This window comes from Salvelinus alpinus, chromosome 25, assembly GCF_045679555.1.
Source record: "Salvelinus alpinus chromosome 25, SLU_Salpinus.1, whole genome shotgun sequence".
Taxonomy (NCBI): Eukaryota; Metazoa; Chordata; class Actinopteri; order Salmoniformes; family Salmonidae; genus Salvelinus; species Salvelinus alpinus.
In genome coordinates this window covers 41,670,444-41,688,989 of record NC_092110.1, presented here as the reverse complement: position 1 = coordinate 41,688,989, position 18,546 = coordinate 41,670,444, and the positions used below count along the sequence as shown (strand labels likewise).

Below are 18,546 nucleotides of genomic sequence, written 5' to 3'. Positions count from 1 at the left end.
CAGACAGACAGACAGGGCTGTGGTTAGTTTTAGTCCCAGACAGACAGACAGGGCTGTGGTTAGTTATAGCCCCAGACAGACAGACAGGGCTGTGGTTAGTTATAGCCCCAGACAGACAGACAGGGCTGTGGTTAGTTTTAGCCCCAGACAGACAGACAGGGCTGTGGTTAGTTTTAGCCCCAGACATACAGACAGGGCTGTGGTTAGTTTTAGTCCCAGACACAGACAGACAGGGCTGTGGTTAGTTTTAGTCCCAGACAGACAGGGCTGTGGTTAGTTTTAGCCCCAGACAGACAGACAGGGCTGTGGTTAGTTTTAGCCCCAGACATACAGACAGGGCTGTGGTTAGTTTTAGTCCCAGACACAGACAGACAGGGCTGTGGTTAGTTTTAGTCCCAGACAGACAGGGCTGTGGTTAGTCATTTACCTCCAGGTCATCGTCGTCCACCTCAGAGAAGTGTTGGTGGTTGTCTGGGTTGTTCATCTTGTCCAACAGCTCCACAGCCACCTTCCTGGTCAGCCCTGTCTGATCTATAAACAAATGCTGCAACACAGACGGGGGGAGAGAGACAGACGGGGGGGTGAGAGACAGACAGACGGGGGGGGAGAGAGACAGACGGGGGGGGAGAGAGACAGACGGGGGGGGAAAGAGACAGACGGGGGGAAAGAGACAGACGGGGGGGGGAGAGACAGACGGGGGGAAAGAGACAGACGGGGGGGGGAGAGACAGACGGGGGGAGAGAGACAGACAAAGGGGGGGAGAGAGACAGACAAAGGGGGACAGACAAGTTTTATTAGTGATCTTGTGACAATAACACAAGATGGCCTGCACACTAATGCTCTGAATAGCAGCTTTTAGAATGGACAACTATTAACTAGGCTCAACCTCTGACAGTCCAGAACCACGAGAAACAAGAGAGGAACACTTTCCTTTCCACTATCATTAACACCTTGTACATCTCAGAGGAAGAGTCTTGTCAACCCGAATGATCCAGAACATTTGTAATTATTAACAACTTGATGAATTAGACTGTCTAAGCTGGTTTCCCCCCCGACCCTATTCCTCAACCAAGAAGCACTTTCAAATGAGGATGTGTCAGTTCGTTACCGATAGGAGCTTCTCTGCTGTCGGTCTCTTCTTTGGGTTCTTGGTCAGAGAGACTTTCACAAAGTTATGGAAGGCTGTGGACCTGGAGGGGGGAGGGAAACTGTTACTGACTGCAGCAGCGGGGGGGGGGGGGGGGGGGGGCATTAGGGGGTATTTGTTCCAGGTCACAGGTGTACTGTACTCACCATTTAACTTTATCTTTCAGCTTGGGAGGTTGAAAGCTGCTCTTTGACATGAGAAACAAGGCCCTGGAATACAACACATCAAATCGTGTTATATAACATTCTCACCAGTGTTCTGAGACTTTCAGACAATGTCCCGGGGTGAGTTTCCCCCAAAAAACCTTCCTAGCATTAAGATCGTCTTAAGGGCCAACGGTAGGCATTAGCGATCTTAATGCTACAACATTTTGGGGAAACTCGACCGCCTGTAATGTTAATTGAATCAGATCAGAGAACAGCAGGAACATTATCAGAATACAAAAAAAGCAGGAAGTGGATAAATCTGGCACAGAAACGGATTATTAGATGGGTGAGGAATTGGGGCAGATACAGCAGTTGATTGGTGGATGACATGTGTATGGAAGTGGAGGACAGGAGCAGCACTCATTGGCTGATATGAGGAAGAAATGAACGTAACAGACGTAAAGAGACGCCTGAGCCGAGTCTCCTCTTCCGCTTTTCAGGGGGAAACACTGTATCCCTGGCAACATCCGCTTTCTGCCAACACCTCCAAGGGTGATGAGGATGTGGAGCAGAAACAGCACTGATTGGCTGATGTGTTAGGAAGTGGAGCAGAAACAGCACTGATTGGCTGATGTGTTAGGAAGTGGAGCAGAAACAGCACTGATTGGCTGATGTGTTAGGAAGTGGAGCAGAAACAGCACTGATTGGCTGATGTGTTAGGAAGTGGAGCAGAAACAGCACTGATTGGCTGATGTGTTAGGAAGTGGAGCAGAAACAGCACTGATTGGCTGATGTGTTAGGAAGTGGAGCAGAAACAGCACTGATTGGCTGATGTGTTAGGAAGTGGAGCAGAAACAGCACTGATTGGCTGATGTGTTAGGAAGTGGAGCAGAAACAGCACTGATTGGCTGATGTGTTAGGAAGTGGAGCAGAAACAGGACTGATTAGTTGATGAGTGAGCAAGTGGATGGCAGAGTCAGCCCCGATTGGCTGATAAATGAGGAAGTGGATCAAGAACAGTACCTCATTGGGTGCAGGTCAAACATAGGGGGCTGCAGCTCGGCCAGTTCTATGGAGGTGATGCCCACGGCCCAGATGTCACACAGCTGGTTGTAACCTCCGTTCTTCTCCACCGCTGCTACCTCTGGTGCCATCCTGGACAGATAACAGACATATTATACATCTCACTGCTACCTCTGGTGCCATCCTGGACAGATAACAGACATATTACATAACTCACACTGCTGCCTCATGTGGGGTAGTTAAATTCTCACTGCTGCCTCCTGTGGGGTAGTTAAATTATCACACTGCTGCCTCCTGTGGGGTAGTTAAATTATCACACTGCTGCCTCCTGTGGGGTAGTTAAATTATCACACTGCTGCCCCCTGTGGAGTAGTTAAATTATCACACTGCTGCCTCCTGTGGGGTAGTTCAATTATCACACTGCTGCCCCCTGTGGAGTAGTTAAATTATCACACTGCTGCCTCCTGTGGGGTAGTTAAATTCTCACTGCTGCCTCCTGTGGGGTAGTTAAATTCTCACACTGCTGCCTCCTGTGGGGTAGTTAAATTCTCACACTGCTGCCTCCTGTGGGGTAGTTAAATTATCACACTGCTGCCTCCTGTGGGGTAGTTAAATTCTCACACTGCTGCCTCCTGTGGAGTAGTTAAATTCTCACACTGCTGCCTCCTGTGGAGTAGTTAAATTCTCACACTGCTGCCTCCTGTGGGGTAGTTAAATTCTCACACTGCTGCCTCCTGTGGAGTAGTTAAATGATCACACTGCTGCCTCCTGTGGGGTAGTTAAATGATCACACTGCTGCCTCCTGTGGGGTAGTTAAATTATCACACTGCTGCCTCCTGTGGAGTAGTTCAATTATCACACTACTGCCTCCTGTGGGGTAGTTAAATTATCACACTGCTGCCTCCTGTGGAGTAGTTAAATTATCACACTACTGCCTCCTGTGGGGTAGTTAAATTATCACACTGCTGCCTCCTGTGGAGTAGTTAAATTATCACACTACTGCCTCCTGTGGGGTAGTTAAATTAACACACTGCTGCCTCCTGTGGAGTAGTTAAATTATCACACTGCTGCCTCCTGTGGAGTAGTTAAATTATCACACTGCTGCCTCCTGTGGAGTAGTTAAATTATCACACTGCTGCCCCCTGTGGAGTAGTTAAATTATCACACTGCTGCCTCCTGTGGAGTAGTTAAATTATCACACTGCTGCCTCCTGTGGGGTAGTTAAATGATCACACTGCTGCCTCCTATGGAGTAGTTAAATTCTCACACTGCTGCCTCCTGTGGAGTAGTTAAATTCTCACACTCCTGCCTCCTGTGGAGTAGTTAAATTCTCTCACTGCTGCCTCCTGTGGAGTAGTTAAATTCTCTCACTGCTGCCTCCTGTGGAGTAGTTAAATTCTCACACTGCTGCCTCCTGTGGGGTAGTTAAATTCTCACACTGCTGCCTCCTGTGGAGTAGTTAAATTCTCACTGCTGCCTCCTGTGGAGTAGTTCAATTCTCACTGCTGCCTCCTGTGGGGGAGTTAAATTCTCACACTGCTGCCTCCTGTGGGGGAGTTAAATTCTCACTGCTGCCTCCTGTGGGGTAGTTAAATTCTCACACTGCTGCCTCCTGTGGAGTAGTTAAATTCTCACTGCTGCCTCCTGTGGGGGAGTTAAATTCTCACACTGCTGCCTCCTGTGGAGTAGTTAAATTCTCACACTGCTGCCTCCTGTGGAGTAGTTAAATTCTCACACTGCTGCCTCCTGTGGAGTAGTTAAATTCTCACACTGCTGCCTCCTGTGGGGTAGTTAAATTCTCACACTGCTGCCTCCTGTGGAGTAGTTAAATGATCACACTGCTGCCTCCTGTGGGGTAGTTAAATGATCACACTGCTGCCTCCTGTGGGGTAGTTAAATTATCACACTGCTGCCTCCTGTGGAGTAGTTCAATTATCACACTACTGCCTCCTGTGGGGTAGTTAAATTATCACACTGCTGCCTCCTGTGGAGTAGTTAAATTATCACACTACTGCCTCCTGTGGGGTAGTTAAATTATCACACTGCTGCCTCCTGTGGAGTAGTTAAATTATCACACTACTGCCTCCTGTGGGGTAGTTAAATTAACACACTGCTGCCTCCTGTGGAGTAGTTAAATTATCACACTGCTGCCTCCTGTGGAGTAGTTAAATTATCACACTGCTGCCTCCTGTGGGGTAGTTAAATGATCACACTGCTGCTTCCTGTGGAGTAGTTAAATTCTCTCACTGCTGCCTCCTGTGGAGTAGTTAAATTCTCACACTGCTGCCTCCTGTGGAGTAGTTAAATTCTCACACTCCTGCCTCCTGTGGAGTAGTTAAATTCTCTCACTGCTGCCTCCTGTGGAGTAGTTAAATTCTCTCACTGCTGCCTCCTGTGGAGTAGTTAAATTCTCACACTGCTGCCTCCTGTGGGGTAGTTAAATTCTCACACTGCTGCCTCCTGTGGAGTAGTTAAATTCTCACTGCTGCCTCCTGTGGAGTAGTTCAATTCTCACTGCTGCCTCCTGTGGGGGAGTTAAATTCTCACACTGCTGCCTCCTGTGGGGGAGTTAAATTCTCACACTGCTGCCTCCTGTGGAGTAGTTAAATTCTCACACTGCTGCCTCCTGTGGAGTAGTTAAATTCTCACACTGCTGCCTCCTGTGGGGTAGTTAAATTCTCACACTGCTGCCTCCTGTGGGGTAGTTAAATTCTCACACTGCTGCCTCCTATGGAGTAGTTAAATTCTCACACTGCTGCCTCCTGTGGAGTAGTTAAATTATCACACTGCTGCCTCCTGTGGAGTAGTTAAATTCTCACACTGCTGCCTCCTGTGGAGTAGTTAAATTATCACACTGCTGCCTCCTGTGGAGTAGTTAAATTATCACACTGCTGCCTCCTGTGGGGTAGTTAAATTCTCACACTGCTGCCTCCTGTGGGGTAGTTAAATTCTCACACTGCTGCCTCCTGTGGAGTAGTTAAATTCTCACTGCTGCCTCCTGTGGAGTAGTTAAATTCTCACTGCTGCCTCCTGTGGAGTAGTTAAATTCTCACACTGCTGCCTCCTGTGGAGTAGTTAAATTCTCACACTGCTGCCTCCTGTGGAGTAGTTAAATTATCTCACTGCTGCCTCCTGTGGAGTAGTTAAATTCTCACTGCTGCCTCCTGTGGAGTAGTTAAATTCTCACACTGCTGCCTCCTGTGGGTGGGGAGGGATGGAGAAAAAGGATGTGTCCCAAATGGCACCCTATAAAAGTAGTTAATTCCCACTATAATGGGAACAGGGAGCCATTTGGAACAAACAGCCTCAGAGAAAGACTCACCAGTAAGGAGTCCCGACAGAGGACCGTCTCAGAGAAAGACTCACCAGTAAGGAGTCCCGACAGAGGACCGTCTCAGAGAAAGACTCACCAGTAAGGAGTCCCGACAGAGGACCGTCTCAGAGAAAGACTCACCAGTAAGGAGTCCCGACAGAGGACCGTCTCAGAGAAAGACTCACCAGTAAGGGAGTCCCGACAGAGGACCGTCTCAGAGAAAGACTCACCAGTAAGGGAGTCCCGACAGAGGACCGTCTCAGAGAAAGACTCACCAGTAAGGAGTCCCGACAGAGGACCGTCTCAGAGAAAGAATCACCAGTAAGGAGTCCCGACAGAGGACCGTCTCAGAGAAAGACTCACCAGTAAGGAGTCCCGACGGAGGACCGTCTCAGAGAAAGACTCACCAGTAAGGAGTCCCGACAGAGGACCGTCTCAGAGAAAGACTCACCAGTAAGGAGTCCCGACAGAGGACCGTCTCAGAGAAAGACTCACCAGTAAGGAGTCCCGACAGAGGACCGTCTCAGAGAAAGACTCACCAGTAAGGAGTCCCGACGGAGGACCGTCTCAGAGAAAGACTCACCAGTAAGGAGTCCCGACAGAGGACCATCTCAGAGAAAGACTCACCAGTAAGGAGTCCCGACAGAGGACCGTCTCAGAGAAAGACTCACCAGTAAGGAGTCCCGACAGAGGACCGTCTCAGAGAAAGACTCACCAGTAAGGAGTCCCGACGGAGGACCGTCTCAGAGAAAGACTCACCAGTAAGGAGTCCCGACGGAGGACCGTCTCAGAGAAAGACTCACCAGTAAGGAGTCCCGATGAAGGACTTCCTCTTGGCAATGGTGGCTGTTATTTTGGCTGCTACTCCAAAATCAGCTGGAACAACAAGTGACAGGTCCTTTCAGATTATATAAAACACATGAACACAGCCGAGGGTCACGAGATCGACCTTTACAGGTCTTCAAACAGGATGAATAGCTCACCCAGTTTCACATCCCCGTTGTCTGTTAAGAGGATATTAGCACCCTGAAGAAAAGAAGCCAAAAACAACAGACCGTTAGTCTCTCAGCCGGAAAGTTCCATCGCTCTACAGAACTTAGAATTGCTGATCAAAACAAAGATAGTGATTTTGTGGAATGAGGAAATGTGTGGTGTTATTTCATCTTTGACTGGTTGCGATAAAGCGATTGTAATCGTGTAGCTAGCAGGTATTGTATTTTGACTGTGGGGCAACACTATAGTGAGGGAGTTGGTATTGTGGTGGTGGGGTTGGATTTTATTGACAGCTGTGTCTGGCTGCATTCTGCAGTGAGAGAAAGAGGAGAGAGAGAGAAGAGAGGGCGAGAGAGATCAAAGAGAGAAAGAGAGAGAAGAGAGGGCGAGAAAGCACAGAGAGAAAGAGAGGAGAAGAGGGCGAGAGAGCACAGAGAGGAGAAGAGGGCGATAGAGCACAGAGAGAAAGAGAGAGGAGAGTGGAGAGATGGAGCGAAAGGAGAGAGCAAAAGTGAGGGCGAGAAAGATTGGTAGAGAGAGCAGATAAGTTTACTTGCTTTGGCAATGTAAAAATTTGTTTCCCATGCCAATAAAGCCCTTTGAATTGTGTGTGTGTGTGTGTGTGTGTGTGTGTGTGTGTGACAGAGCGCACAGAGACAGCAGAAACAGGAAACGACTCTGTGTACGATGGTAAAGCTGAGAGATCCTCTGTTAACACCACAAGAGAACAGCTATTATGAACAGGCTTGTGGGCAGCAGGGCACAGAAACACACCTGTAAAAGTGTGTTTCTTATTGGATAAGCCCAGGTAACGCCTCTGTGTTTCAGTCCGTTTTCTTCCGTTTGATTTGTTTAAAAAAAATATTTAAAAATGTTTCTGATGTCGGTTTTGATTATTTGAGTTGAATGCTGTTTACACAGAATAAAACAATTAATACACGTCCCATGATGGTATTAACCATCATTTATTCACATTAATAAAATATGACATTTTGTTTTATTTGATGACAGAGATGCTGCCTGTGCCGTCTGACAAAATCATTCACATGCAACCCCCAGTACACTACGCCATACCCCCCAGTACACTACGCCATACCCCCCAGTACACTACGCCATACCCCCCAGTACACTACGCCATACCCCCCAGTACACTACGCCATACCCCCCAGTACACTACGCCATACCCCCCAGTACACTACGCCATACCCCCCAGTACACTACGCCATACCCCCTAGTACACTACGCCATACCCCCCAGTACACTACGCCATACCCCCCCAGTACACTACGCCATACCCCCCCAGGACACTACGCCATACCCCCCAGTACACTACGCCATACCCCCCAGTACACTACGCCATACCCCCCCAGTTAGCCAGCCACTCGTTCTTCCTGTGACTTTTACTCACTCTGCAGAGATTATATGACACCATGCTTCTCATGTAGCCTAGTGGTTAGAGCGTTGGACTAGTAACCGAAAGGTTGCAAGATCGAATCCCCGAGCTGACAAGGTACAAATCTGTCGTTCTGCCCCTGAACAAGGCAGTTAACCCACTGTTCCCCGGTAGGCTGTCATTGTAAATAAGAATTTGTTCTTAACTGACTTGCCGAGTTAAATAAAAAGGTAATACATTTTTTTTTTTCAATTGCAGCATCGGCACAAGGGGGTAAGATTGTAGACTGTGTTCTTACAACGTAAGTCACACCTCTGTCTGCAGCGAAGAGGAAGGTGTGAGAACGGACAGACAAGGCCTTCCGCTTTCCCTTCATTATGAACTAGCAGTGACGTTTCGTGAGCCAGTCTGAAGAAGACAGATGTGAACGCGTATGGTGCCATACCTTGATGTCACGGTGCATCTTCCCCTTGCTGTGTAGGTATCCCAAACCCTGTGAATGGAAAAAGAGTCACGTGAGACTGGGCTGCAAATGGCCAACGTTGGGACACATCCTGAAGAGTAAAGAGACAAATTAGTGTCTAACTAGAGCTGGTTTCCTGGATCTAGATTAAATCTAGGCCTATTTCTTATGTATCAGGCATCGAGCACTGATCTAGGATCAGGTCCTCCCTGTCCATATAACCTCATTCATTGTGATCTAGGATCAGGTCCTCCCTGTCCATATAACCTCATTCATTGTGATCTAGGATCAGGTCCTCCCTGTCCATATAACCTCATTCATTGTGATCTAGGATCAGGTCCTCCCTGTCCATATAACCTCATGCATTATGATCTAAGATCAGGTCCTCCCTGTCCATATAACATCATTCATTGTGATCTAAGATCAGGTCCTCCCTGTCCATTAAACCTCATTCATTGTGATCTAAGATCAGGTCCTCCCTGTCCATATAACCTCATTCATTATGATCTAGGATCAGGTCCTCCCTGTCCATATAACCTCATTCATTATGATCTAGGATCAGGTCCTCCCTGTCCATATAACCTCATTCATTATGATCTAGGATCAGGTCCTCCCTGTCCATATAACCTCATTCATTGTGATCTGAAAGGAAAAACTCTGATCCTTAAAATCAGTACAGCTACTCTGAGACGGCTGCAGGAGTAGGCTGAATCTATGTCCAGGAAACTGGCCCTAAGAGGGTTGAACTAAGTGTAATTACCTGTATGGTCTCTCTGCAGACGTAGGCTATCTGCGGCTCTGACAGAGGCCCCGTCACTGGGAAATTAAAGCATGATGGTTATTCTGCTGCTGCCCCAAAAGCCATTTCTACAGTTTATTATACACAGTATATACCAAAAGTATGTGGACACCCCTTTAAATTAGTGGATTCGGCTTTTTAAGCCACACCCGTTGCAGACAGGTGTATAAAATGACTGAGCACACAGCCATGCAATCTCCATAGACAAACATTGTCAGTAGAATGGCCTTACTGAAGAGCTCAGTGACTTCCAACGTGGCACCGTTGAAAGTCACAGAGTCAGTTAGACAAATGTCTGCCCTGCTAGAGCTGCCCCATTCAACATTAAATGCTGTTATTGTGAAGTGGAAACGTCAAGGAGCAACCACAGCACAGTCGTGAAGTGGTAGACCACACAAGCTAACAGAACGGAACCGCCGAGTGCTGAAACGTGTAAAAAAAAATGGTCTGTCCTCGGTTGTAACACTCACTACAGAGTTCCAAACTGGGGGGGGGGGGGGGGGGGAAAGAGAGAGAGAGAGAGAGTGAGAGCGAGACAGCGAGAGAGAGAGAGACAGCGAGAGAGAGAGAGAGACAGCGAGAGAGAGAGAGAGACAGCGAGAGAGAGAGAGAGAGACAGCGAGAGAGAGAGAGAGACAGCGAGAGAGAGAGAGAGACAGCGAGAGAGAGAGAGAGACAGAGAGAGAGAGACAGCGAGAGAGAGAGAGAGACAGCGAGAGAGAGAGAGAGACAGCGAGAGAGAGAGAGACAGCGAGAGACAGCGAGAGAGAGAGAGAGACAGCGAGAGAGACAGCGAGAGAGAGAGAGAGAGAGACAGCGAGAGAGAGAGAGAGACAGCGAGAGAGACAGCGAGAGAGAGAGACAGCGAGAGAGAGAGCGAGACAGCGAGAGAGAGAGCGAGAGAGAGACAGCGAGAGAGAGAGCGAGAGAGAGACAGCGAGAGAGAGAGCGAGAGAGAGACAGCGAGAGAGAGAGCGAGAGAGAGACAGCGAGAGAGAGAGAGAGAGAGAGAGAGAGAGACAGCGAGAGAGAGGGAGAGAGACAGCGAGAGAGAGAGAGCGGTTAAGAGCGTTGAGCCAGTAACCAAAGACACGCTGGTTCTGAGCCGACTAGGTGAAAAACCTGCAGATGTGCCCTTGAGCAATCCACTTAACCCTAATTTGCTACTGTAAGTGGCTCTGAATAAGAACGTCTGCTAAATGATTAAAACGTAAAAATAAAATAAAAAGAAACGAGAGCGATATGAGCAGAATAACAACACACCGTGATATATGTCCTGTAGAGATCCTCCTCCACAGTACTCCATACAGATCCACAGCTTGTCCCGGCTGATACAGGGAGGGAGAGGAGACGGTTACAAGGACTTCAGAATACTAGTGTGTACAACACAGACACAAAAAGGCACAGTATTACGCCTCTGATATACAGCGGATTGGTAGGAACCACGTCGCCATGAAAAGACCTCGTCTTAATATTCTCTGAGCTGACTGGTCTGTAGACTACATTATTATGACCTGCTGGTTGCCTGCTGTGATAAAGCCTACGTCTCTCCTGACTAAATGGACATATAAACCAGATCAGAAGCTCTTAAGTCCAGTTAAACCTGCTGGAGGCCACAGATCCTGGCGGTACAGGGCTGGGTCTATATACAGTGCCAGTATCCTCTTCCTGCTGTGCACTTTCCAACAGATTGTTTTAAATCAGCTTTTTCCCCCCCTCATAAACCCAAAGTAGGGACGGGGGATTGTAATCATTTCACTATTAAAATAGAATAATACATTTTTGTCAGATATCCGGATAGTGGAAATATGTTTGTTATTTATATACAGAACCAGAAGACCATTAAATATATTTTAATTTGTTTAACACCTTTTTGGTTACTACATGATTCCATATGTGTTATTTCATAGTTTTGATGTCTTCACTATTATTCTACAATGTAAAAAAAATATTTAAAAAAAATAGAGAAACCCTTGAAAGAGTAGGAGTCCAAACTTTTGACTGGTACTGTAAGTATTCAGACCCTTTACTCAGTACTTTGTTGAAGCACCTTTGGCAGCGATTACAGCCTTCAGTCTTCTTGGGTATGATGCTACAAGCTTGGCACACCTGTATTTGGGGAGTTTCTCCCATTCTTCTCTGCAGATCCTCTCAAGCTCTGTCAGGTTGGATGGGGAGCGTCGCTGCACAGCTATTTTCAGGTCTCTCCAGAGATGTTCGATTGGGTTCAAGTCCGGGTTCTGGCTGGGCTACTCAAGGACATTCAGAGACTTGTCCCGAAGCCACTCCTGCGTTGTCTTGGCTGTGTGCTTAGGGCCGTTGTCCTGTTAGAAGGTGAACCTTCGCCCCAATCTGAGGTCCTGTGCTTTCTGGAGTAAGTTTTCATTGAAGGATCTCTCTGTACTTTGCTCTGTTCATCTTTGCCTCAATCCTACCTAGCATCCCAGTCTCTGCCGCTGAAAAACATCCCCACTCTTGGTTTCATCAGACCAGAGAATCTTGTTTCTCATGGTCTGAGAGTCCTGTAAGTGCCTTTTGACAAACTCCAAGCGGGCTGTCAAGTGCCATTTAATAAGGAGTGGCTTCCGTCTGGCTACTCTACCATAAAGGCCTGATTGGTGGACTTCTCCAGAGATAGTTGTGCTTCTGGAAGGTTCTCCCATCTCCAGAGGATCTCTGGAGCTCTGTCAGAGGATCTCTGGAGCTCTGTCAGTCACCTCCCAGACCAAGGCTCTTCTCCCCCGATTGCTCAGTTTGGCCGGGCGGCCAGCTCTTAGAAGAGTCTTGGTGGTTCCAAACTTCTTCCGTTTTTGACCTCATGGCTTGGTTTTTGCTCTGACATGCACTGTCAACTGTGGGACCTTATATAGACAGGTGTGTGCCTTTCCAAATCATGTCCAATCAATTGAATTTACCACAGGTGGAGTCCAATCAAGTTCTAGAAACATCTCAAGGATGATCAATGGAAACAGGATGCACCTGAACTCAATTTAGAGTCTCATAGCAAAAGGTCTGAATACTTATGTAAATTAGTTTTCATTTATTTTTTAAAATAAAATTTGCTTCAATTTCTAAAAACCGGTGTTTTCCGTTTGTCATTATGGTTTATTGTTTGTCGATTTTACTTAATCAATTTTAGAACAAGGCTGTAACATAAAGTGTAGAAAAAGGAAAGGGGTCTGAATACTTTGGGAATGCACTGTACATCTATGAGCAGGGCTGGGCCTATATAAGTCTATCATCAGGGCTGGCACTACTTGGCAGGGTTGTGCTAAGGCCATTCATAGGATAGTCCTGACGTCACTCAGCTACAGACTGCTAGAAGGTATTGACTGGCTCTTACCAGAAGTAGCTCTGGGCCCCTGGTATTGAGTGTGGTCCTGGCTCTTACCAGAAGTAGCTCTGGGCCCCTGGTATTGAGTGTGGTCTTACCAGAGGTAGCTCTGGGCCCCTGGTATTGAGTGTGGTCTTGTCTCTTACCAGAAGTAGCTCTGGGCCCCTGGTATTGAGTGTGGTCTTACCAGAGGTAGCTCTGGGCCCCTGGTATTGAGTGTGGTCTTGTCTCTTACCAGAAGTAGCTCTGGGCCCCTGGTATTGAGTGTGGTCTTACCAGAGGTAGCTCTGGGCCCCTGGTATTGAGTGTGGTCTTGTCTCTTACCAGAAGTAGCTCTGGGCCCCTGGTATTGAGTGCGGTCTTACCAGAGGTAGCTCTGGGCCCCTGGTATTGAGTGTGGTCTTGTCTCTTACCAGAAGTAGCTCTGGGCCCCTGGTATTGAGTGCGGTCTTACCAGAGGTAGCTTTGGGCCCCTGGTATTGAGTGTGGTCTAGGCTCTTACCAGAGGTAGCTTTGGGCCCCTGGTATTGAGTGTGGTCTAGGCTCTTACCAGAGGTAGCTCTGGGCCCCTGGTATTGAGTGTGGTCTAGGCTCTTACCAGAGGTAGCTCTGGGCCCCTGGTATTGAGTGTGGTCTAGGCTCTTACCAGAGGTAGCTCTGGGCCCCTGGTATTGAGTGTGGTCTAGGCTCTTACCAGAGGTAGCTCTGGGCCCCTGGTATTGAGTGTGGTCTAGGCTCTTACCAGAGGTAGCTCTGGGCCCCTGGTATTGGAGTGTGGTCTAGGCTCTTACCAGAGGTAGCTTTGGGCCCCTGGTATTGAGTGTGGTCTTGTCTCTTACCAGAAGTAGCTCTGGGCCCCTGGTATTGAGTGTGGTCTTACCAGAGGTAGCTGTGGGCCCCTGGTATTGAGTGTGGTCTTACCAGAGGTAGCTCTGGGCCCCTGGTATTGAGTGTGGTCTTACCAGAGGTAGCTCTGGGCCCCTGGTATTGAGTGTGGTCTTACCAGAGGTAGCTCTGGGCCCCTGATATTGAGTGTGGTCTAGGCTCTTACCAGAGGTAGCTCTGGGCCCCTGGTATTGAGTGTGGTCTAGGCTCTTACCAGAGGTAGCTCTGGGCCCCTGGTATTGGAGTGTGGTCTAGGCTCTTACCAGAGGTAGCTTTGGGCCCCTGGTATTGGAGTGTGGTCTAGGCTCTTACCAGAGGTAGCTCTGGGCCCCTGGTATTGGAGTGTGGTCTAGGCTCTTACCAGAGGTAGCTCTGGGCCCCTGGTATTGAGTGTGGTCTAGGCTCTTACCAGAGGTAGCTTTGGGCCCCTGGTATTGGAGTGTGGTCTAGGCTCTTACCAGAGGTAGCTCTGGGTCCCTGGTATTGGAGTGTGGTCTAGGCTCTTACCAGAGGTAGCTCTGGGCCCCTGGTATTGGAGTGTGGTCTAGGCTCTTACCAGAGGTAGCTCTGGGCCCCTGGTATTGAGTGTGGTCTAGGCTCTTACCAGAGGTAGCTCTGGGCCCGTGGTATTGAGTGTGGTCTAGGCTCTTACCAGAGGTATCTCTGGGCCCCTGGTATTGAGTGTGGTCTAGGCTCTTACCAGAGGTATCTCTGGGCCCCTGGTATTGGAGTGTGGTCTAGGCTCTTACCAGAGGTAGCTCTGGGCCCCTGGTATTCAGTGTGGTCTAGGCTCTTACCAGAGGTAGCTCTGGGGCCCTGGTATTCAGTGTGGTCTAGGCTCTTACCAGAGGTAGCTCTGGGGCCCTGGTATTCAGTGTGGTCTAGGCTCTTACCAGAGGTAGCTCTGGGCCCCTGGTATTCAGTGTGGTCTTGGCTCTTACCAGAGGTAGCTCCCGAAGTAGGCCACTATGTTGTGGTGCATGCATTCCTTCACCATGAAGATCTCCTGCTGGATGATGGAAAAGTCATCCCCTGGAAGCAGAGAGACAAACACAGCCAAATCAGATGTAGAAAAACACAGAGACAGAGACAGAGAGAGCGAGAGAGAGAGACAGAGAGAGCGAGAGACAGAGAGAGAGAGACAGAGAGAGCGAGAGACAGAGAGAGAGAGCGAGAGACTGAGAGAGACAGAGAGCGAGAGACAGAGAGCGAGAGACAGAGAGAGCGACCCCCACTCTTACACTCGCCCAAGCCAACGGCATGTACCAGATGCTCAGCAGGCTCTGCTCACACTTACTGGCCTGAGGCCAAACCCCGACCAACAACATTGGACACTTTATAGAACAAAAAGCCTTCACTATATCATCCTGGAATATCCAAGGTCTGAGGTCATCTGCCTTTGGCCTAAAGAGCAGGAACCCGGACTTCACCAAAGAAATCGGTAATGCAGTCCAATTTGTAAGTCGCTCTGGATAAGAGCGTCTGCTAAATGACTTAAATGTAAATGTAAATTGTCATCCTGCAAGAAACATGGTATAGAGGAGACGGACCCACTGGTTGCCCTCTAGGTTACAGAGAGCTGGTAGTCCCATCCACCAAACTACCAGGTGTGAAACAGGGAAGGGACTCAGGGGGAATGCTAATTTGGTATAGAGCAGACCTAACTCACTCCATTAAATTAATCAAAACAGGAACATTTTACATTTGGCTTGAAATTCAAAAGGAAATTATCTTAACAGAGAAAAATGTCCTCCTGTGTGCTACCTATATCCCCCCACTAGAATCCCCATACTTTAATGAAGACAGCTTCTCCATCCTGGAGGGGGAAATCAATCATTTCCAGGCCCAGGGACATGTATTAGTCTGTGGCGACCTAAATGCCAGAACTGGACAGGAACCTGACACCCTCAGCACACAGGGGGACAAACACCTACCTGGAGGTGACAGCATTCCCTCCCCCATATGCCCACCTAGGCACAACTATGACAACATAACCAACAAAAACGGGTCACAACTCCTGCAGCTCTGTCGCACGCTGGGTATGTACATAGTCAATGGTAGGCTTCGAGGGGACTCCTATGGTAGGTACACCTATAGCTCATCTCTTGGCAGTAGCACTGTAGACTACTTTATCACTGACCTCAACCCAGAGTCTCTCAGAGCGTTCACAGTCAGCCCACTGACACCCCTATCAGACCACAGCAAAATCACAGTCTACTTGAACAGAGCAATACTCAATCATGAGGCATCAAAGCCAAAGGAACTGAGTAACATTAAGAAATGCTATAGATGGAAGGAATGCAGTTTGGAAACCTACCAAAAAACAATTAGGCAACAGCAAATTCAATCCCTTTTAGACAACTTCCTGGGTAAAACGTTCCACTGCAATAGTGAAGGTGTAAACTTGGCAGTAGAAAATCTTAACAGTATATTTGACCTCTCAGCTTCCCTATCAAATCTAAAAATCTCAAATAGAAAACCGAAGAAAATGAACAAATGACAAATGGTTTGATAAAGAATGCAAAAATCTAAGAAATAAATTGAGAAACCTGTCCAACCAAAAACATAGAGACCCGGAAAACCTGAGTCTACGCCTTCACTATGGTGAATCACTAAAACAATACAGAAATACACTACGGAAAAAGAAGGAACAGCACGTCAGAAATCAGCTCAATGTAATTGAAGAATCCATAGACTCTAACCAATTCTGGGAAAATTGGAAAACACTAAACAAACAACAACACGAAGAATTATCTATCCAAAATGGAGATGTATGGGTAAACCACTTCTCCAATCTTTTTGGCTCTATAACAAAGAATAAAGAGCAAAAACATATACATGATCAAATACAAATCCTAGAATCAACCATTAAAGACTACCAGAACCCACTGGATTCTCCAATTACCTTGAATGAGTTACAGGACAAAATAAAAACCCTCCAACCCAAAAAGGCCTGTGGTGTTGATGGTATCCTTAATGAAATGATCAAATATACAGACAACAAATTCCAATTGGCTATATTAAAACTCTTTAACATCGTCCTTAGCTCTGGCATCTTCCCCAATATTTGGAACCAAGGACTGATCACCCCAATCCACAAAAGTGGAGACAAATTTGACCCCAATAACTACCGTGGAATATGCGTCAACAGTAACCTTGGGAAAATACTCTGCATTATCATTAACAGCAGACTCGTACATTTCCTCAATGAAAACAATGTACTGAGCAAATGTCAAATTGGCTTTTTACCAAATTACCGTACAACAGACCATGTATTCACCCTACACACCCTAATTGACAACCAAACAAACCAAAACAAAGGCAAAGTCTTCTCATGCTTTGTTGATTTCAAAAAAGCCTTCGACTCAATTTGGCATGAGGGTCTGCTATACAAATTGATGGAAAGTGGTGTTGGGGGTAAAACATACGACATCATAAAATCCATGTACACAAACAACAAGTGTGCGGTTAAAATTGGCAAAAAACACACACATTTCTTCACACAGGGTCGTGGGGTGAGACAGGGATGCAGCTTAAGCCCCACCCTCTTCAACATATATATCAACGAATTGGCGCGGGCACTAGAACAGTCTGCAGCACCCGGTCTCACCCTACTAGAATCCGAAGTCAAATGTCTACTGTTTGCTGATGATCTGGTGCTTCTGTCACCAACCAAGGAGGGCCTACAGCAGCACCTAGATCTTCTGCACAGATTCTGTCAGACCTGGGCCCTGACAGTAAATCTCAGTAAGACCAAAATAATGGTGTTCCAAAAAAGGTCCAGTCGCCAGGACCACAAATTCCATCTAGACACCGTTGCCCTAGAGCACACAAAAAACTATACATACCTCGGCCTAAACATCAGCACCACAGGTAGCTTCCACAGAGCTGTGAACGATCTGAGAGACAAGGCAAGAAGGGCATTCTATGCCATCAAAAGGAACATAAATTTCAACATACCAATTAGGATCTGGCTAAAAATACTTGAATCAGTCATAGAGCCCATTGCCCTTTATGGTTGTGAGGTCTGGGGTCCGCTCACCAACCAAGATTTCACAAAATGGGACAAACACCAAATTGAGACTCTGCATGCAGAATTCTGCAAAAATATCCTCCGTGTACAACGTAGAACACCAAATAATGCATGCAGAGCAGAATTAGGCCGATACCCACTAATTATCAAAATCCAGAAAAGAGCCGTTAAATTCTACAACCACCTAAAAGGAAGCGATTCCCAAACCTTCCATAACAAAGCCATCACCTACAGAGAGATGAACCTGGAGAAGAGTCCCCTAAGCAAGCTGGTCCTAGGGCTCTGTTCACAAACACAAACACACCCCACAGAGCCCCAGGACAACAGCACAATTAGACCCAACCAAATCATGAGAAAACAAAAAGATAATTACTTGACACATTGGAAAGAATTAACAAAAAAACAGAGCAAACTAGAATGCTATTTGGCCCTAAACAGAGAGTATACAGTGGCAGAATACCTAACCACTGTGACTGACCCAAACCTAAGGAAAGCTTTGACTATGTACAGACTCAGTGAGCATAGCCTTGCTATTGAGAAAGGCCGCCGTAGGCAGACATGGCTCTCAAGAGAAGACAGGCTATGTGCTCACTGCCCACAAAATGAGGTGGAAACTGAGCTGCACTTCCTAACCTCCTGCCCAATGTATGACCATATTAGAGAGACATATTTCCCTCAGATTACACAGATCCACAAAGAATTCGAAAACAAATCCAATTTTGATAAACTCCCATATCTACTGGGAGAAATTCCACAGTGTGCCATCACAGCAGCAAGATTTGTGACCTGTTGCCACAAGAAAAGGGCAACCAGTGAAGAACAAACACCATTGTAAATACAACCCATATTTATGTTTATTTATTTTAACTTGTGTGCTTTAACCATTTGTACATTGTTACAACACTGTATATATATAATATGACATTTGTCATGTCTACTGTTAATTTTTATTGTTTATTTCACTTTTGTATATTATCTACCTCACTTGCTTTGGCAATGTTAACACATGTTTCCCAT

General features: G+C 47.1%; 1 protein-coding gene across 1 annotated transcript in view; it reads right to left on the bottom strand.

Annotated features, from left to right (window-relative positions):
- Window positions 1-18,546, bottom strand: part of map4k5 (mitogen-activated protein kinase kinase kinase kinase 5) — a 110,867-nt gene that overhangs the window by 70,981 nt on the left and 21,340 nt on the right. The window contains exons 4-13 of the mRNA XM_071366817.1: window positions 14,438-14,528; window positions 10,541-10,605; window positions 9,239-9,294; window positions 8,461-8,508; window positions 6,613-6,655; window positions 6,433-6,505; window positions 2,317-2,448; window positions 1,294-1,356; window positions 1,109-1,190; window positions 428-544 (exon numbers count right to left, since the gene is read on the bottom strand). Coding sequence (XP_071222918.1) covers window positions 428-544; window positions 1,109-1,190; window positions 1,294-1,356; window positions 2,317-2,448; window positions 6,433-6,505; window positions 6,613-6,655; window positions 8,461-8,508; window positions 9,239-9,294; window positions 10,541-10,605; window positions 14,438-14,528 — 770 coding nt within the window. The remainder of the gene's footprint in view (window positions 1-427; window positions 545-1,108; window positions 1,191-1,293; window positions 1,357-2,316; window positions 2,449-6,432; window positions 6,506-6,612; window positions 6,656-8,460; window positions 8,509-9,238; window positions 9,295-10,540; window positions 10,606-14,437; window positions 14,529-18,546) is intronic.